Here is a 22,270-nt window from a genome sequence, read left to right on the forward strand (position 1 = left end):
AGCATCATCACCTATCTGTTTTACAGCGCTTGGTGCGTAGTGCCATTAGTAGCGTACTGCATGGTTTTAGTATGCGATAATCCAAACTGCGCCATTGTTCCCTGCTGTAGGCGGCGCAATGTGAGCGTCGCATTTCGCTTGGGTGGCATCTGGCATCACCCACCATCTCGGTTTTGTTTTGATTTCCCGTTGCCCTCTGACAACACCATGCAATAGGAAAACAACAAAACGCGTCTCAGACCTCTGAACCTCCACCAGCTCGATATGCATCGGCGTCTCCTGCCTCAATGATCTGCATGATGCTTCGCATTAAGTAAATGTAAAAATTCTTTTTGTTACTTTGGATTGTATGTTTTCCCGATTAGTAAGTTCCTTTCTCGTGTTTTTTCCCAAGACGTATGAATGAGGTTCTGCTGTATGTATCGTAATTTGCAACAAACTAGCCTGCCTTTCTAAGAAAGCACAAAGACTACCAAACAAACAAACAAACAAACAAACAAACAAAAGTCAGACATGCTCAAGGATGAATAAATGTATAAATTTATTTTGAAGAAAATATGTATATCATATATATAAAGACGCAGTGTGACGACCGTGTGAATTAAAAACCGTGCTTGCAAAAAAAGTGCTCTTAGCGTCTTTGCCTCAAAAGAGGTATCTGTTCATTGTCCTGCAAAACAAAAACAAAAACACAGGAGTATGGCAATTTGCACACATAGGCTGGTACAGTCGGGCTAAGAAAGCATGCGATTTCCAACACACAAATAGCAGGAAACGTGTTAGTGAGCATCGCTGGCAGTGGTTAGTTCCGTTTTTGATGAACTGTCTACCTCTTCTGCTTCCTCGCCGTTCTCATTCACTGACTGCTGCTGGCCAAGTTGTGGGAAGGAGGCAAGGAACAGCACCTAGAGACAGAAGAGACATGAGGTTTGAATGTAGCAAAGCAACACACACACACACGCACGCACGCACGCGCACACACACACACACACACACACACACACACACACACACACACACACACACACACACACAAACACACACACACACACAAACACAAAACAAAATTCAAGATAGACCAGTTCACAGGACGACCAAGACTTGCAAATGATTAACCATGGTCGAATGAGGAATGTCTCTGGCAGGAGCCAACAATAAAAGAGTTGATGAATGCCACAACACCACAAGAAGCCTCAGCACAGGTCATCGAAATTCATGATCATCAGAGAGCCCAGGACAAGGTAAGTATGCTAAACCATAACCAAGAAGCTAGGTCACATAGAGGCATTAATACATTGCAAAGGTGATGAGTGTTTCAGACCAGCCATGAAATTGAAGTCACAGGTTCTGATGCGAGGTCCCAGGTTTCATAGATATGTGAATCTGGATTGCAAGATTGTTGGCTCCAGTAGAAAATATACAGTGGACTTCTGTCAGTTCAAGCTTCATGGGACCGACGAAAGTGGCCAAATTATCTGGCAGGTCGAATTAAAAAACATGCAGAAAAAACGCCAAAAAGCGCCACTGATTCACATTGCAGTATTTTTCCAACCCTCGCATGCTCCCAAATCAAATGCTCATCCGCTTTCTATGTGTCTAAAGTAGAAAACTAATGCAGAAATGACATTAAAGCTCCCAAACAAGGTAGAAATCTAGTGCATACCCGATTTTCATAAAGAAATATGGGCAAGGTTCTAATATGGTGTTGCACAATGATGGCCAGTTTCTTAAAGTCAGCTTCGCCACAATACATTGTTATGCAGTAAAGCTTACAAATGCCACAAATGCAGTTTTAGTTTTGTCTCCGATTGCACTGTACAAGCAATTCCCAGCCCAATCTCTTCTACAAAAAAAGTTGCGTGTTAGAATGGGTCAAATGCCGCAATCAGACATTGTGAGCTACCACTATTGCTTGAAAATATTCTTATGGCAGGCCGAAAATAGGCCCTTTGAGGACGGGATGACATATATTTGACGTATTCACTGCCCCTAAGCTCTGCCTAGACAGACACTGTTGCTAAAGGGGTCGTGATTGGGCTCATTAGGATGGGTCAGGTGTGTGTGAGCTGAGCAGTCAAGTTTAAATTATTCAGCGAAGGCCCATTGTTGGATCGAAATAATGAAAGTTTCGACCCGTAGAAATGCGTGGGTGCATGCCGGAACCTTTGGTCGGGATCGAATTAACCGAAAAATGATATAGAATTAAAAGATTCGAATTAAGAAAGAGTCTACTGTATTAAGTATAAATTGTGTGTGCTAGCTCATTCACATGATTTATTTTCCGGTACATCGACTTGGTAATCGACTTGGTACATCCACTTGGTATCTCGGATTGATTGTATGTGCCATGCAAATCAGACACCCTCTTAACGATGGCTGCACATATGGTGGCTATGTGTAATGGGAAAAAAATAGGCACTGTGACAAAGAACTAGAACCACTGCGAGAATACACTGAAGTGATAGCATGCACAGCCTGCCCTTTGCCATGCAAACTGCAGTCCCAGTAGTAATGCTACTATTAGTGTTTGTTTGTGTAAGAGATGCAGAACAGTGGCCATATTGATGGCCTCAAGCATACATACCGTGAACAGGACTGATAGGCCACAGGGGACACCAAAAAGCATGCTCTTGTGCTGTAAGGTACCTCCTGTCCACAGCGGTCCCAACGTACAGCCTAACTGCATTACGCCCATGTACAGCGACTGCATAACAGCTGTAGAAGAAGGACAGGAAGATGGCATGTAGTGAACAATACTACTTGTCACAGCTGCCAACGGAGCATATGATGGACCATGACCATGCATCTAAACATTTCTCGGAACGTTCAAACAATGCCAGAGGCCGAAAAGTATAAATTGCTGCATTCAGTGACCGCACTGGTTGCTAAATAGGGCAGCTGAAGTTTCGAGCACACAAGTTTTGATTAACTGACACAATGATTGACTGGTGAAGTTTAACATCCCAAAACAATACAAGGGCTGTAAGAAAGGCCATGGTTGACGGCTCCAGATCACATTTGACCAGCTGATATTTTTAAAGTGCATCCAATGCTTGGTACACAAAGCATTTTTGCATGTTCCCTCATTGTAATGTGGCTGCCATGGCTGGGTACTGAAGTTGCAACGTTGTCCTCAGCAGCAAAATGCCACAGCCACAAAGCCAGTGTAGCAGGTCGCTTGCACAGTACAGCATGCAGGTGTAGTATCACAAAGGCAGATTTATGCGAAGAACAGCAGAATTGCTCATTCAGCATGCGAACAGAGGGTTACATGGCTCAGCAGCAATAAGTCATGCTCCACGAAGCTTGTTTGCAGAGCCGTTACACACAACACAAGCCGATGCCATTGCATCGCATCATGCTCTGTCTGCTTGCTGACTGAAGTGGCAATTTGGTGCACTGTATGAATTTAGTACCTTTAATTTCAGTCATAACGAATAACTAGCAACACGTGACTTCCATATCCAGGAATGCACTGCTGCCTACGTCAAATCCACCTAGATTCCAAGTGCCTAGTTACATGTATATGAAATATAGTGTGAAACTTCTTGAGAAGTGCACTTCTACTTCGTTTGACACCTCAGACAAAAGTAAGACTAGCTACGAACAAATGCTAATAAATGAGAGAAATTAAAATATAGAGCTACAAGTAACTCTTGTCGTTGGAACCAGTTAAAGCTCATAAACTAACAGCATGGATACACAGAGATGCATAGTGCATCACAGACTTCAGCATGGAACTGTGGAGTATGAAAAGACGAAATGTTTTGCTGTTTTGTTTTTTAACATTGTGAATATAAAACAGTATGGTATAACAAACACTTCAAATTACAGGCCATGATGTGAAGGTAAGGCAGTGCATTATGCCACAGAAGGTTAATCAGATCTTCATGAAAACAAAGTCAGTGCCAGTTAAGCTACCTCATGTAGTTACTTTACTGGCACATTGTATGGCGAAAAAAATTATGACATGTGACTCAAAACATTTTTCATTACAGTGGAATCTTGATAAACGGAAATCGCTTGAATGGAACTCCTGATAAACGGAACCCATTTCCATGGTCCCTTGAGATTCCATCTAAAGAGAATCCACTGTATATGTAAGACTCTCAGACGTGACCTCTTCAATATGATATTACAGGTTAACATGTTTAAAGGCCAAATGAAAAAAAAAAAAAACTGCAAGGTGGGAAAAGGCCTATGCAGACCACTAACCTTGATGTTTGCTGCTGGTGACCTTGGATATTAAAGAACTTGTGCACACTGTCAGCATGGGCATTCCAATCAGGTCAATAGCAGTTCCGAGCACAAACAGAGGCAGCGAGCTCAACCTTCCTGTGGACAGAAGAGCAAAGTGAATTTTTTAAAGCAGTTATTTAACTGTTTCCATGTGCACATAGTAGATGAACACAAAAACTTGAAGTCTAATGTAGATCTTTGGAACATGTCAAAATCATTAAGGTTTACCAACCGAACAGTGCATGAAAATTTGAGTGAGTGACAGCCAAGACATGATTTCTATTACAGGTTTTGATAAGAAGTTGATGGGACACCTGCAATAAGACACTTTTGCATCCACATTCCCACAAGAATTGCTGTTTCCTTAGTTTGGGCCTGAAATTCAACTAGTGCAGTCTTCTTCAGTCGAAGTGTAAACATTGTTTTGAAGAAGTGGTCTATAACCTAAAATTGTTTAATTGTTTCTCTTTGGCAGCCTGTTAAACCATGCAGCTGTCCTGCTGCGCTGCTCATACAGCACATGACTAACCTGGACTTGCAACAAAACTGAAACCAAGCCAAAGGAAAGTTCCCGCACAAGTGAAGACTAGGCCAACTAGGAGCAACAGTCGGTCTGAAAGCTGCCGACTCAGGATGCGTATACTGACAAACACCAGGAGGACCTGCAAAAAAAAGAGACAGAGCCTTTAATACCAATTTGGTGCTCGCAGTTATCCATGTCCAGCACTTAAGTAGTTGGGGAATACTCAATGCTATAAAGCTACAGTTGATATTGACAACACACTATGTGGGACTTTTTGAACGTGGAAATGTCCTAACTCGTCATTGAACTCTAATACATGCTACCTAAGACACCAAGATACCCGAGTCGAGGCCCTCTCTATGCAATGCACTACAGGGATCAAAGGCACTGGGTGACTCAGGATTTATTTGAGTAAATAATGCTAATATAACGTTGATGTCAAATGGGCCCCTTTGGTTGCTATCGTACACAACTGCGATTGAATTCTGAAGACAATGTCTTTCTTGGCGAGTTACTGCCACTTCTCTGTATGGGGTATGTCTGTTTCCACCGTCTAGCCTCTTTCGTGGGCCAATCCTGGAGATAGTGCAGTCTAAAAACGAGGGTGCAGCCCCAAAGGTAGCGCAGTCTAAAGTCGAATGCCTTTCCTACTCCTTTCATGCAAGGAGTGACATGATATAGAGTGCCGTGCGCAGCTGAACACCTCCCCTATCGCATCCATCGGGCATCGCTGGTCCGCTATCGATGGTTTGAAATGCCGCTTTCGAGACCTTCCACGCCACTCATGGACACACTGCGCTATTGGACGTGAAGGAGGAGAACCATATTTTTGTTTTCTAAGCAGTTCGCTTTTTTTCCTGCCAGGCAGTGAGTTTTGAATGCATTCTGAAGTTTTGCGATTGTCAAAGTAGGAAGCAAAAATGGCTGCCCACTAATGAAAGTTTAAAACACCGCTTTTGAGACATTCCGCACCGATCATGATGATGATTTAATGGCATCCCCTTTGCAACGGGGCGATGACAAACTTTAGCAGACATTAGCAGACAGCCATACGAAGTAAGGATAGCACATTTATCAACTGCATCAACTTGTAAACATTCGCTTGGCTGACTAAATTAACAAACATGGTGTCAGCACGCACAGCAAACATGAACACATGATACTTGATGACCGCGGACACTCGCTGTCGAAACATTGGCATGAGCAAGTGCGGCAGCAGCAGCAAGCGAAGTGACCTTCGTGCTGTCTATCGCTTCAACACAAACTGAGTGCCGAGAGCACACAGCATGCACAAAGCTACTAGCCGTCGATGCACTCAGACTGCCCCCCAATGCAGATCTCTCTCAAGATACAGCTCCATGGCCACATGCAGCCGCCACATACGGAGTTGCAGCCAGAATAGAACGCTGCCCCCTCCCTCCCCTATCTACAGTATCGCAACATTGGGTACCTCGCAACATTGGGTACCTCGCACACGATGGAGGACGGTGTGCTTCCTCCCCGTTATCTTCCCTCTTCCGTGCTTTCACTCGCACATACAGCGTAAGATGCGCGGCAATGGTGTTATCACCCTTTAACTTTATACAGAACATCATGGTGTCACCAATGGCAGTAATGCGCCTGGAGTGTCCATATAATTGTTGCAATAATAATAATAATAATAAAAAATCTCGCACTCAAAAAGTTGGAAGGGCAATTCAACCTCTAGTTGACCTTGATCAAACATTGTCACTCCAGCGCAGCTCTGACAATAAATTAGACAGTTCATACACCCCATTCTCAACCACAACTCACCAAGGAAGGCATTGTTTTTCATCTACTTGAACTAGAGGCTGAATTGCCTTTCAACATTTTTTCAATCACAATTTGTCCCCTTGTACAAGCTCACAGAATACAGCCAATGGGGCCCACAGATTTCGATCTTCATTTTGAATGCTTTATGAAGGCATGCGCGTGACAGAGCTACCGAACTTTATAGTTACAGTGTAAGAGCAAAACATGCGTGTTCACTTGAACAAGAAGTACATATATTAAACAAGTAACAAAACATGGCTCATTTCCCAGACAGGGCCTATCACTTAGCAACATGACGCATGAGTAATTACTAAGAATATGTAACGAACGTGTGACTTGATGCAATGGCAAGCCTTGTGATGGACACTCAACTGTTCATGATAAAAATATGTGCACTGAAACTTCAGTTTTACTGATTCATAATTTAGCAGCAAATTCAGTGACTGAAAATATTCACGACAAGAATGGCTAGGAAGACCTTCTTCACTGTAATCAGTTTAAATGACACAACAGTACACGCATAACCACATGCTAGCTTTCGACATGATGTGGCATTAACTGCCTTCTTACCTCAACACCACATACGAGGTATATCGCAATGCTTTTCATCTCTCCATAGCGGTAGTACTCTTTTGCCACAGGATAAAGAGCAGCCTGGAATTTATAAAAAAGTCGGAGATACCAAAATTCAAAACAGTGCAGAGTCATATATAGCCAATTATTATTATGACAAGTGCTGCTGATCAGTCCTTGTTATGCTACACTGCAGAGAGCTGGCCATAGATCAGTGGCATAGACTGCACACCAATGGCAGGAGCAGAACCATTGAAGCAAACAGGGATAAAAATAAAAATGAATTGATATTATTCACAATGGACATTTTCAAGAACATCTGAATCCATAGATTGAGACTAGTTGGAACCTATTAAAGTATAAATAAAAACAAACACATTACACACAAAAACGACGTCAATACGAAAATTGCATAAAATTCCAAGCAAACTGATCAAGGATATAAAAAAATGTAATGTGTTACAGTAACTTACACAAGCAACAAATTAATGTGAACATTATATGATGCACTGAACACAATGGCAATACAGCTAATAAGCTAAACTGACAATAAATGAATACCAATATTGCTAACAAGTGAACATAACAATAACGTGAGGGTTAAATATAGTTCATGGTGAGGCACAACAACAACAACAAAAAAAAAACACTGTCACAAGTCATGACATTGTAATCTGAGGATTGCTTGGCTCACCTGAAGAGCCGTTTGGCTGTAGGTGACCAGAAACGTAATAGCCAACAATACAACTGTATCTTCTCTGATATACTCTGCAGGAAAAAAAAAAATATCAAGTCAATATAAAGTTGGTATTCTAAACACATTCTAGACTGGATAACAAGTCCTACGAAAACAATAACACATCTTAAAGTGTAGTGAAGATTTCTAAATTGAATAAAAAAAAGTTAATGTCAATTTCCAAAGAGCGACTGTTAGCTTGCTGTGGCAACTACAGTATTTCACATACAGCTTGCCTAAGACAGTTTATAGAGCTCACAATAATGTTACACACGAAGTGTTTATTGCAGAGCCAGATGAATCTGGTTGATAGGCATGTTTTGATCGGTCCCGGGGCAGCTTGGCTCACGCCGTTCTCTTCTTTCTTCCACACCGTTGTCCGCGCGGCAGCCGTGGATCATAACAGAGCTCGTGACATTTCCCCGCTGGCAGACGAAGCCTGCCGGGCGAGTCAGTCATCTTGTGGGTTGTAACGCCTCAGACGCGCAACGTGTGTCACTTCAGCTGACAATATTATAGAAATTCACCGCAACCAGTGTTTCTTGGAAAGATTCATTTTGTAATTAGCCTCAGCACCTTTGTTAAATCCCTAATACTTATACTCTGGCAACCCTTAAAAGGCTGCCAAATCTGTGTGCAATCTGCACAAACACAATCGCTGTTACCATGAAAACTTAGTATATGGGTAGTGAACTAAATCTGATCACTTCATTCCATTCGAAGCTCTTTACAAATAAAGACAAAGTGCATTCCAAATAAGGTGATAATTTCTCCAGAATCAGCCAAACAATGAAGTAGCCAAACCTAACGTGAAAGCTACGGTCGACTTACAATGATTTAAACTTAGCTAATTATCAACAGCAATTATTTAGAACAAATCTCTAATCCTCGGTTCACCAGCTTTGTTCTGGCTCTTTTCAAAGCTGTGTACTTCAAACTGCTTCCAGATGATTCAAAATGGCTGGCTTCTAAAAGAGCAGAAACACAGCTAAGAACAGTGAATGAGAACATATATATGTAAGGCCTGAATAGTGAAAGCTGCCCGGCAGCAGTTGGTATTCAAACTTCTCTGTATGTTGGTAGGCATCACTGCTAGCAGCCACCAACTCGGCCATGCATTTGCAGTCCTGACATTCTGGATGTGCTTGTGTGTTTACTTTCCCCTCATCTACACCAAAGAACTCGGTTGTGACCAGTTGCTCATCCTTGAACAATGCTTCGCGGGTGTGTACATATATTTGTATCCTCATCATCAGCCTATCTTTATGTCCATTGCAGGATGAAGGCCTCTCCCAGCGATCTCCAATTACCCCTTTCTTGTGCTAGCGAATTCTTACTTGCACCTGCAAATCTGCTAATTTCATCATCCCACAGCCAATGTTCTGCCATTTTTTACTGTGGTTCCCTTCCCTCGGCCCCCATTCTGTAGCTCTAACGGTCCACCGATTGTATACCCAACGCATTACGTGACCGGCCCACATCAACTAGAATATCAGTTATCTCTGTTTTCTCTCTGATCCACACCACTCTCTTCCTGTCTCTTATGTTACGCCTAACATTTTTTGTCCCATTGCTCACTGCACGAATCTTAACTTGTTCTCAAGCGTCTTTGTTAACCTCCAAGTTTCTGCCTCGTATGTTAGCACTGGTAGAATGCAATGATTGTGCTTTTCTTTTCAACGACCGTCGTTAGCTCCCAATCAGGATTGGGTAATGCCTGCCATATGCACTCCTACCTATTTTGAATATTCTGTATATTTTCCTTTTCATGATCAGGATCCTCTGTGAGTAATTGATCTAGATAAGCAGACTCCTGCACAGGCTCTCGAGGCTGACTGGTGATCATGAATTTTTGTTCCCTTGCCAGGTTACCATATAAAATAGTGTATTGTATTGTATTGTATTGTATTGTATTGTATATTTGTATAAAAGCCTATGATTCTGATTGACAGTGGTTGAACAAGGGAAGCCTCAGGCTCCAGTCAGTGTTTTGACAAGGGGAGTTGCCTTTGTCAAGGCACCAACAGTTGTTGTCCTGAAGCTGTCATGATGATGACAAGTACTCTTGTCAAAACATTAACTCTAGCTTGTGGCTTCCCGTGTTTGCTAAGTGCTCATCACTTTGTATCTATCTTCCTGTGAACATCTGTATCGTTTAAAACTTATAATTATATCTCTTACCACACTTTATTAAACTTGGGACAACTCGTACAAAAAGCTCAGCATCCCTAGGAGTTTCAATTAGCAAAAGTAAACTGCATTTAAACGTAATGACAGAGTTTGAAAAAAATGTTATCGCTCAAGGGTTAAATAAAGGAACAGAGGAACAGAACACACCTGAGCAGTACCTGTGCAGAACCTGCGTCTCTGGCACAATAGATTCTGACTTGACATTGTCGGAGGTCGAGTGGGTCGCAGACTGCTCGATGTCACTCATGCTGGGAGGGGCACTGAACGTGCTTCTAAAAGCAGCTCCAGGGTTGGCAGACTCTGAGCTCAGTATGAACCTTTCGGCAGTCTCGATCATGGCATCGCTAAAGAGATCACCTTCATCCAGGGACAAGTTAAGCGGGCTGCGATGCATCTTGGCAAGGTTGCTATTGAGCGAGCACATTAGAGGAGCCTGAAAGGTAAACATAAAATGAATTTGTCAGAAGCTTAGGAAAATGTAGGTCACCAAACAAAGTGCTTTATTATTTCTTTTGTCAAAGGAACGCTGACATTGAATTAACGAAAGTCTACTGTTATAGCATTTGCCTTCCAACAAATTGGAAAAGGTCACTTTACAATGACAACAAACAAGTCAAAGGATTTGTATTAACAACAAAAACTTCAACACACACACAAAAAAAAAAAAGAAAAGAGAAGAAAAGAGAAGAAAGACAGCAACATGATCGCCGAAACAAGTTTTCACGCCATACTGAATAAGCCAAGCAACCCTGCCTGAATCATTCGGTGCGGGTGGTAGGGGTGGTGTGATGACGGCCCTCCTGCAGAATAACTGATGCTATCGGCATGATCCAAGTCATGCTGAAGCTCGCGGTGCTGGGGGAATGGACTGGGTGGTGGCGCACACTCTGAGACATTGCCCATGCTCGCTTCCAAGTAGCTGCATTGCAGAGTGTCTTCGAGTTTCTGCTGATGGCAAAGCTGGGCCATGTTGAAGTACGCCAGGAAGAAGCAGGCTTCCATCAGTAGCCAGAGGAAAGCCATCAGCAGCTGGAAAGGTTACAGAAGAAAGGACATCAAACCAGTGCTGGTAACATTGTTTGGGAAGCAAGGATGCCAGGTGGCGGCCCACAACGCTCCATCTTTAACGAAATGTCACTTATGGTACATGTGAATGGTCCCTACTGTGCTTCAAATCTTTTTGGCATCGATATGGAGCGTTCTTAAGATTGTAGCAAGAAAAAACCTACCCAGCTGAACGCTCGCAGTTGCTCCCAGAGCAATTGGAGTAGCCACGTGATCGAGATTCCGACGGATCTCGGTAGTGCTCCCAGCTCAAAGGAGGTGAGGGTGTCTCTGGGCGCTCCGAGTGAACCATGCCAATGTGTCTCAAGCGCTCAGTCTTGACCAGCCGTGTGTTAACCGCATTGCAAGAGCGCTTGAAAGTGACCAGTCAAATGTAACATAAGTGATGGTGACGACTTACTCATAATTTTGTTTCTACATTTTAACTGTTCCTAAATGTCTTCCTTATTATTTTTTGAAGTACACTTTTACATTACCTTTTGTAGTGGCAGGCCAATGATTGGAATGTGAAAAGGCAGAACAGTCCTTCATTTTTAAAATGATATTGCACCTTGAGGTTGTGCTTTGACTATAAAAGCAGCTTTCATGCATCTGATGCACCCAGATGGATACTAGTAAGCCCTCTATAATGTCTTTATAGGAGTAGCGACAAGTGAAGGTGTATATATCCCTCATGGGATAAAATAGGGCGAGGCATTGAATTCAGTCAAAGTGTATTGAGGAATTTTACTAGGGCAGTCTACTGGCTATTTACATCACTAAAATAAGTCAAGAGTGGAAACGGTGCAAAATAACAGGAGGTGAGAAAAGGACAGACAGCAGCGCTGTTGTATGTCCTTTTCTCACCTCCTGTTATTTTGCGCTGTTTCCACTCAAGTCATAAATGAACCAGCCCAAATGCATATGCTTCCGCAAGAAAAGTCACTAAGGCTCCAAAAAGGCAAAGTTATCATTAGAGTGATTTAAGAGGGAGCTTTAGCTCGGGCCAAACTCCAATGCCGCCTATTCAAATACATGTAAAATGCAAAAAGGTTTTTCTGAGATAGCCCAGGGACCAACTTTAATGAAATGTATTGCATTTGAGAGAGAAGGTCAAATTCTAGTGACTGTTGGAAGCAGAATTTTGATTTAGGTCCTCAATTTTGTTGCAAGAATTTTCAAAAATTTGAAAGTCTGAAAAAAAAAAAAATAGAAGCACGAAGTTTACAAATTTATAGCACTGCAACAAGAACAGATATCGCGGTTCTGTAAATGGCATCCATTAGATCATTGAAAGCGGACAAATTCGATATGTCATTTTATATCTTACTTGAATCATTTACGTTGTTTACAAGGGTTCTGCAAAAGCTGTATTTCCATATTACTAAATTTTTTGAGATTCATGTGTAACATATCAATTTTGTCCACTGGAGATGTGCTATTAGATGCAATTCACAGAATTGTATCATCATTTTTTATTGCTGAGTTACAGAGTTCTACACTTGATAGTTTCAATTTTCTAATATTTTCGATTTTTGCCAATCTTTAATAAAAAATGTATGACCTAAATCAATATTCGAAACCAACAGTCACTAGATTTTAAGTTTTTCTTTTAAATGCAACAAACCTCATCAAATTTGGTGCAGTGGTTGCCGAGAAAAACGAATTCTCTTTTTACATGTATTTAGATAGGAGCACCCGAGCTAAAGCTTCCTCTTAAGCCTACTAAATTTAGTGACTTCCTCACTAGGTTAGCGACACTGCATAAAACATAGCTTCCTGTGGCTTTTTAGGAGACCGACTGCAAAGTTTTCGGAGGATGAACCACATGTGGGACAAGCAGACAGAATGATTTCTGAAATATTCAAGTTTCATTGCCATGTTGGGGAAAGTACTGAGGCTGCTGAAAAAGTATCACATTAGCAGCCAAAAGTTCACTGCTATGAAATTTGTGAATGAGTGAATCTCATACACTTCAGTAGAAAGCCAAAGAAATGCTACGTAAGGTGAAAACACACACAATCAGTTTTCTTTTTTTGAGCACAATTACCCCCCCCAGTTCCAGAAAGCTGTGTTACAACATACACTTAATTTCTAAGAGGCTTGCGTGTTCCTAATGACAATGCTACCATTGTACATATGTAAAAAGCTTTGAACTACATCATGCCAATTTCTAACAGGTACGCATGAAGGTAATCAGGCCAGGGCACTTGTAGGCTGCTAGTGCACCGGTCTGACCTTGAAGGCAATGGTATCGATTAGATGTTCACAAAACTAAAAACTATGTAACAAGCCCTTAACCAGCCATTCATTGTAAAGAATTCTCTCAATCTGCTGCATTAATCTCAACTGTTCAAATTTTAACGTAGGCAACCAAGCTGTTGCCCACGTAGAATGAAAAGGAAAACGAGTACTGATCACACATACTGCAGGAATGGAATAGCGATCGAATGGAAATGCTCCCACGCTGAGATTCTCATTTTCAAAGACGACGTGCAGGGACGATCCAACAATAAGGCCGAGTTCACGGAAGCCTGCCAGCAGTGAAAACGTGGCAGTGCGATCTTTCTCGGTTGTGGAGCGGGCTGTATCAGCTAGTATGACTGCAGCTGTTCCAGTGCCCAGACCTTTAACAAGAGAGAGAGAGAGACAGTGAGAAAAAAAAAAAGAGTAACAACTACAGTACACAAAATTCAAAACCTCTTTTTTGATTAAAGAGGATAAACTCTCTGTTAAAAATTGTCGGAAATACCAATGAGGAACGCAGTGCTTCTTGCAGACGTCTTCGCCCTCTTGAGCAGAGAAAAACAGTCATTCTTTGGATTATCAGCATGTGTGATCTACAGCGAGAAGTTATCAGTTTGTACTATGGAGTTGCTCATGCATTCATAGCTAAGAATTCATTTCATTTCAAACGCTGGCCATAGTTTAGATGTCTATTCAATATGCATGCGCTTCCTGCACTTCAAGACCTGGGGTGGTATTCTCGAGCAATCACTTTCAGCGATAGTTTCACTTTCACGAGATGAAGTTCGCAAGAGCCAATGTTCTTTCTTGTGTTCGCCTAACCCTTTTGCACATGCACCCAGTGTTGATTCTGTTTCCTTATGTCTCGTATAATGGACAATAGAACACTGGATTCTTGATAACGGGGGTTAACTGGGTTTATTAAGCACGGGGTACACAGGAATGGGTGTGGTTACATGGAGGTACTGAGAGTACAGTGTTTAGAGATGGGGTGGATGACAAGCAGGAAGAGAGGAGCAGAAGGGTTGCAGCAATGGAGGGAGTGGAGGTTTCAGAAGGGGCAGATGGCCAGTGTGTAACACTGTACGTAGGGGATTGTGGTGCCATCTCGTGATCCTCGCTGTAACAGATTCTTGCAAGAGTGATCGTTCGAGATTACGTCCCCTGTTCCACTTTGCTATTCACTTCATCAGTGTAATGTGGCAGCATCTGAATGTCACCATACACTTCACCGAGTACAGGGCGATTACTCTGTGAACTGTCCCCTTCCAGTGATGGAAGCTGATGCTTACTATTTAGTATGGACTTGTCCCGGCTTGCAAGTGAAACGCTCCCATCTCCTACTGCAAGCTGGCCTATGCTACAGTGCGATGACTAGCTATGATCACTGGGTACACGACAACAGATACTACAGCATACATATAATACACACCATACATTATGAGGCAAGGCTTGGTTGCAATAATAATAATAATAATAATAATAATAATAATAATAATAATAATAATAATAATAATAATAATAATAATAATAATAATGATGATGATGATGATGATGATGATGATGATTGCACCCAAAAATGCAAAGCAACACGAACAGGCCGGTCTAGGCCTCAGTTGGCTCGTAGAATCGTGCATGTGAACATGATACATATGATGAATGACATACAGACATCGATGAGACAAAGAGAACAAAGAAGAAATGAATGACAAGGAATGGAAAAGAAGAATGATATAACGTTTGGTTATTCTACCTAAACAAAAGAAACTGAAGCAGTAAATATTACAATGCCAAAGTGTTCTGGAAGTCAACTAATGTCACCATAGCTCCTTCAATATTCCTTTCAGTGTGCTTTTCAGTCATGTTAAAGATTTCATCTGGTAACTTGTTAAAAATGTCTTGTGGATAAACGAGGAACCACATAACGGACATGTTTTTGAAGTTACATTGTGGCAGTATTTTTGTTTGTTTGTTTGAATGCGGAATTCCAATAATGTTTTACGACAAATGTTTCAATGAGCAAGGATTGAAAATTCGCTAGACCAAGTTCACGGAAGATATTTGCAGCTGTTACTATTGGGGAATTGTAGGCAAAATTTTGAAGAATATTTTGTATAGTCCTGTCTACCCTGCACCTCCAACGATCCGAACAGAGGCTGAAGACTGTAATGCCATATCTCAACACACTGTAACCCAATGCATGTACTATCATTTTTTTCACAGACATGGGTGCAAAACTTTTGATATTAAACAACAGCCAAGAAAATGACATCAGTCTTGAACAAATAAGCGATAAGTGATGTTGCCAAGATAAGTTATTACCGAAAGATATTCCAAGATAGTTAATGTAATCCACATATGGAATAGGCCCACATTTACAAGAAACACAGTTCAATGTATGTAAGTAGAGAGGCGTGTTAATTACAGTAGTCTTGAGCGTGTGTTTTTTGGGCATGGACAATAATTCCATTTCTAGTGAACCAATGCACTGCATTGTACACATCATTTTACAACCTTTCAGTGGACATTTTGCAATAAAGATGTTTTGCCAGTAACACAGTGTCATCAGCATACTGGAACACGAAACATTTGGAAATTGCCAAAGGAAAGTCATTAACGAAGATGTTTAACAGCAACGGCCATAAAATTGATCCATGAGGAACACCAGCATTCAGTAACAACTTAGAACTTAAAACACCCTTATTGTAGGTGGAGACCACTTGAAAGCGGCTGCTCAAGTAATTTTCGAGAATGTTGTAAAAATGCGCACGAAATCCCAAAAATACAGTTTACTTAACAAGATTTGGTGGTTCAGGGTGTTAAACGCTTTTGTTACATCTAAGAAGAGAGCACATGTGAAAAGATTTTGACAGAATGCTGAGAACAGTTCATCTGAAAATTCCTCAAGCAATGCAACAGTACTATGCCCAGAAACAAAGCCAAACTGCCGATCAGTCAGGACAGAAAATGTGTGAAGAAAAGAAGACATTGTGTGGAAGAAATTTTTCTAAGACCTGAGGAATAACTGGTAAGATAGAAATTGGACAATAGTTTTTAATCTGATCTTTCTTCCCCGACTTGTATAGTGGCATAACAACTGCAGTTTTTAGGCATTCCGGAATTTCGCCACTTTCCAAAGGACCAGTATATGAAGGACAATATTTAACAGTGCATTGAAATTCCTTTGGATGATGTGTAATGATATTCCATCATATCCAAGGGCGCTTACTAGGACGGCAACTGAGAAAAATTCCTTCCAGATCGCACCTCAACAATGTCGAAAGAAAACCTGACGCAGATATGGATTGCATTAATGACCAAGTGTTTATGGATAGAGAGACAGCCCTTTGGAATGCTTTAACAAAGTGCCTGTTCAAAGCATCAGCCACTGTTGTGGGAGGTTGCTGAAAAAAATCAAAAACAGACTGTTTACTGGAACTCACCCTCTGAGATGATTTATCAAAGACCAAGTTTGGCTGACATTACTTGAAGATCGCTGGACCTTATTAAAAAAGTAACGGCGTCTGGCACAACACAGAAGAGCAACTCTATTTTTTGCCGACTTGTATTCTAATCACAGTGCTTGGTTTCTCAGATTTCTTTAACAGTGTTTCCACAAGGTATCTTGATACGAAATCGCAGCAAGGATTTCCATGTTCATTCTTATATTATTGGTTTAGCTACCAACTGTGTGCAACGTAATGCAAAATTTTTCAGTTGCATACAGAATCTTTCATATACTTTACCCAAAGAATCTTCTTTGGTTAGGGATGCCCAGTCAAATGAAATGATAATATTAAATAGACACTTTTTCAGACATAAAATGTTGATGTAATGCCCAATGTATCATATATGCTACGCTGAGTTTCATGCCTCAAGCCTATAATTGCGTCTTTAATATGCTGGAGTGAAGCTTCAGCAGTGGACAGTGTAACAAACCATTTGATAATTAATTAGCACAGTAATTAATTTGTAACTGAATAAAAAACATTTCTTGTTTATTTCGTTTTCCTAATGTACTCTCCAAGGCCAGAAATAAACGTCAACAATTTGTTCCAATTTTCCTTCATGTGGAACTGTGTTTGGACATTACAGGGTTAAAGTACCCGATCAAACAGAATTGGTCCACTGAGCTCCAAAGCCGCAAAGTTTCATCAAGCTCTACAAGAAACTGTGAAAGGCTGCATGAGGGCAATCTATAAATCGATAAGATATGCACAGAAAATGCCGTCTTACAAACTTTTATCATCATAGATCCAGCATGTACAAAAGAAGCATCAACAGAAGAAACTTCACAGTTGTCATTTATGAAGAGAGCAATACCTCCGCAACGACACCCGCTTCATGTAACAAAATGTGCAGAAAAGCCCTGCAAGGTGAAAGTATCAAGGCAAGCCTGAGATTGATTTCCATTATTACAAGAATGTCTACGAAGCCAGCTGCAGACTCAGCCACAAATTTAAACTCTTCCTACTATTTACGCAGACTTCGAATATTAACGCTCACAATGGTGAAACTTTGATCAGAATTCCATTGAAATTCTGTTTTAAATGAATTGAAGTCCGGTAGTTCACTGAAAGAAAAAGGCATGCTGGCTAAACAATGTTTTCCAGCTCTGCTTGTTAACAAATTCGAGCAAGAGACACTGTTCCATTTTTTTTTATGAAGATCTTGCCTCCTTTTGTCCAACAAAACTGACAACCCTCCTCCTTTGCCTTCGTTCTGGCTTTCCAGAAGAGATAACGGTAAGCTTTGGTCTAGTTTCATTTAAGTTGATCTTTGGAAATTATGCACCTTCACGCAGTTGCTTCAGCTTTCCATGCGCTTCAAACCATTTTTCCTTCCAAATTACAGATGTAAAGCGGTACCAGGACCACAGGTGTACCCCCAATTTTGACTTTCAAGCGATGTGTGGCCGTAATGTTGTCGGATGAAAACCCAGACAGTTCCAGTTTTGCTGCCATTTGCATGATTGTTTGTGTTAAGCTTTCATTACTTTTCTCTGGCAAACCGTGAATCTCAAGATTCTTTTGTGTGCTGTACTGCTCAATTTCATTTTTGGTTTTCTTCTAGTTTTTGTATTACTGCTGTCTGGATTACCACATCTTGCTTTCAGAGCTTCCAGTTCAGCACCCTCAGATGTTTGACTTTCATGGATGTCCTGCTGCTGTTTCAATACAGAACTGCACTTCTGAGACAAAAACGAAACCGGTTCTTCAAGTTCCACAACTGATTTTGATTCCACCGTGAACTCTTCCTGCAGAACTAAGAGGGAATCATTCTCTTATGTAGAACCGGCAAAGACTGCAAACTTTTACTGAATTCTCCTAGCTCATCCAACAGTGATGATCTGAACCGCTGTTTTCCTCAAGAGTAGGCACTGTGCCACTGTTTAGTCACTTATTATTTCAGCACGTTTTACACACTCAAACATCTCTCTTAGCTTTACTTATGGTAGTAAGCGTATTAGTGGCTACTCCAGAGCATGACTGTCCGAGATTATATGAAAATTTGCATTCAAATAATAATAATAATAATAATAATAATAATAATAATAATAATAATAATAATAATAATAATAATAATAATAATAAAGAGGGAATGAGGACATGTTCTTGTTTTTTGCTTCACCCTTGTTCCTTTGCGCATCATTTGTAATAATTATGACTAAATAAAAGGTTATATGTTTTGCCCTGCCATCAGTGCAGGTGACGCAGATTTTTCTGTTAGAATGAAAGGTATACTTAGATGCTAACGGGTTAACAAGATTGCCTTTGACATGTTTGTTTTAATAATACGCATGCACATACTCCCCCGAAAAGTCCCAATTTGGTGAGAAAAATGCTTATTTGTTCATATTCTCCATTTGTGTTTTTAGTAAACCATGCTTCATAATGTGCAGTGTAACAGAAACTTGCCAACACTATGAATACTAGGATGTGAAAACTGTTCAATATCAGTGGTTTTTGAAAATCGCAGCTTTTTATTTACTATTACAAAAATATTAGGTTCAGTCTCAAAATTTACATTTTGCACACTCCTAGAATGAACCTGTCAATTTGGGGCTTGTTCATGCCTGGCTAGAAAACAGTGTCTGTACACATGACAGAGAGCACATGAAAGATACACGTGCCTTTCACCCAATAAGTCTGCCCTGAACTATTCAAATGCATGACTTCTTCAACAGGGACATCAAAGGTGAACCTGCACAATTAATAGCCTACTCATCTATTTAATAAATGCTTTGATAAATCATTTTGTCAGCGCATTGACACCAGGCATGCGCACAACCCTTTGTATACTCTTTCATCGAAATGAAGAGCACTCAGTTGATAGTCAATGTTTGTATGTGCCATTTGTCTATGTTCATGTCTGCTGTACGGTACTTTTCTAGCTATACTTAATCAAAGTACATGAAAGATCAAATGGATCACACATGAGCTAAAATCTCACCACTGCTACCTGGCAAGCGTCTCAGATGACTGTGTGCAAGTGAAGCACACACTTGTCTGAGATGCAGCCTGGGAGGTGTTACTAATCTGCATGCCAAATTGTGTCATCACAAAAGTACAATACTGAAGGTTCTTAGGTCCCTTTAGCCACAAATTACATGAAAGCTTCGTACATAAAATGGGACAGCAGCTGCTATAAGTTACACTTGAGGTGTGCAAGAAAGCATGACAGACATCAAGTTATTTATTTACTTATTCATTTAAAAATGCCTTACAGGCACCCAGAGGCATTGCATAAAAACAAGAATGTACAGCAAATGTCATAGCGCTAATATAAGAAAGATGAAAAACACCTGTAGCCGCAATAATTCCATAAATATGAAAAATAAAAGTAGCAAGAGAAAGCCAAGTAAAGCATGGGATATACATCAACGATTAACACATAACCATGTTAATAAGTGCAAGAACAGCAGTTTGAAGAGTCAGCAAAAAAGATATTTATGTGTGCCAGCGTCGGACATACAACTGTCAAACAGTAATATAGCACAGGGCACTGAATATGAGACAAGAGTAGTGTGTCTCGGAAAAGAAAGCATGTGCGTTAATAACCACTCCTGACAAATCAACGGCAGTGTGGTTGCAGATACGTGTCCTCACTGTCTTCTCCTATGCGAGAGAAAAGAAGCCTTGCAATTTATTGTTTACACTTCACAAGCACTGAAACAAGGCACAATACTTTCCTTCCACAGTCGGCTTTCAAACCTGCCACTCTGGTGCTCAGCTGAAGAATAACTTGGGTCACTAAACTACTATGGGCCATACAACATATATCAGGGACCCATCCAGAGCTACAATAGAACTTTAGGACCTTGCTCTTATTTCTCTCTCTTTAAGGTTCAGATCAGTATTTTAAATATAACAAATAACGCTGAAAGGTTTGAGCAGGTCTAGCTACGTATAGGCTTTCTTGTGCCAATTTGCAAAACGCCAGAAACGATTCGTATTACAGCGCAGGAGATGCGATGTGGCAGATCTACTACTATGCAGGCTTCTCAGTTAAGTGGTCCTGCGTTGAGACTCCTCAATTAAAGCAAAAGAAGCCTCCTCTAAATAACAAAAACACGACAGTCAGGTTTATGACACACACAAATACAAAAAGAAAACATAATTAAAAGAAGAAACGTCGTCCTATTCCACGGTGTCTGCAAAGGCAAACAATGGAGCGCACTTGCGTAGAGCCGGTATTTAGATAAAATGCACGTATGAACAAAACAATCGAAACGAGCGGAAGACGAACTCCAGCACCACAGCAGTCAATAATTGTCCTACCAAAAAAACTGCACGCAATTTTTAACTCCTGAACACTTTCGGTAACAATTTCAAGGAGCCTGCGCGCACCGACCTACGAGGAAATCACATCGACAAGACAAACAAAATATCGACAAAACCGTTTTAAATCGAGCACCTTAGCGATAGCTTCCGCAAAGCAGCTTCGCGCGGCGTTTCTAAATAAAGACACGCGCTGCCTTGGTGTTTCAGTGACGTCACGCGGTGCAGCGGTCAAACGCGAAGGGGCGCGTGGGTTGTGCATCGCAACAAAAAAGTTTTTCGTTGCGCTCCTTCTTGTCAGCGTATGATTCACTCAGGCGTTATGACACCCGCAGGATTTGCGGTGTCGGTTTGTTTACACTCCTCGGTGAACCGACGCGCTCGCACGCGAGCATCGACAACCGTCCGCGCTTCCTTACCTGATAGCAGCCGGGCAACCAAGAGAAGCCAAGGAGATATGCCAACGAAGTACAGCAGGCTGCCCGCGAACTGTCCCACATTGACAACCAGTAAAACTGAACGTACGTTGCGCGTCCCATCTGCCCACACACCCACGAACGGGCTCACGAACAGCCCTGTCAGGCAGCACGCCGAGATCACCACGGCGATCGCATAATCGGGCGACTCGAGGCAGTTCTTGAGATACATCCATACCGACGGCAATATCACAGCTGCGAAAGAACAAGAGAAATGACGCTGTGACAAAAGTTGCGAAAAAGAAAAGAAGCGTGACACACTGCCCGTATGCCTACGCGACTCACCGTATTCTATTCCGGTGATGACAAAAAAGCAACACGCTGTACAGAGAGTTATCCTGCGCTTGGTCCTCAGATTCATATTACTGTCAAACGACTATCCTTGTCAACCGCATCGCGTGAACTAGCAGGTAATGACACATGACGCAAATTGCTGCGACAATTTTCGACAAGCTCTGCTCACATGATGCTGTTAATTTAACATTATCTTAGTGGCGAAGATCGCCCGACAGAAGCTGATGCTGCCATTCCGCGTTTCCATAGCTACGGAAGGAAACGACGAGAACGCTTTCAGGAATATTGACGTAGTGCCGTAGCAGCACTGCGCTTGAATGCGCTCTTATCTTCACTTACAAATACCTAACACCGTTACTTAATTTTTACTAGA

At 41.3% G+C, this 22,270-nt stretch overlaps 1 protein-coding gene across 2 annotated transcripts; it reads right to left on the bottom strand.

Moving 5' to 3' along the window:
- Positions 1-524: 524 nt before the first annotated feature.
- LOC126546346 (uncharacterized) lies at positions 525-22,144 on the bottom strand. 2 transcript variants are annotated; one of them, XM_050194543.3, is made up of 12 exons: positions 21,889-22,144; positions 21,547-21,798; positions 13,527-13,726; positions 10,809-11,084; positions 10,203-10,488; positions 7,824-7,897; positions 7,127-7,210; positions 4,769-4,901; positions 4,216-4,335; positions 2,585-2,715; positions 831-905; positions 525-670 (listed from the first exon to the last, which is right to left on the bottom strand). In XM_050194543.3, the coding sequence occupies exons 1-12, from the start codon at positions 21,962-21,964 to the stop codon at positions 632-634; spliced, it is 1,746 nt and encodes a 581-aa protein (XP_050050500.3). In that variant the 5' UTR covers positions 21,965-22,144; the 3' UTR covers positions 525-631. The 2 variants fall into 2 exon arrangements, with proteins under 2 accessions (XP_050050500.3, XP_054918548.2); XM_055062573.2 differs by having other exon boundaries at positions 525-905.
- Positions 22,145-22,270: the final 126 nt, after the last annotated feature.

Source organism: Dermacentor andersoni, chromosome 3, assembly GCF_023375885.2.
Source record: "Dermacentor andersoni chromosome 3, qqDerAnde1_hic_scaffold, whole genome shotgun sequence".
NCBI lineage: Eukaryota > Metazoa > Arthropoda > Arachnida > Ixodida > Ixodidae > Dermacentor > Dermacentor andersoni.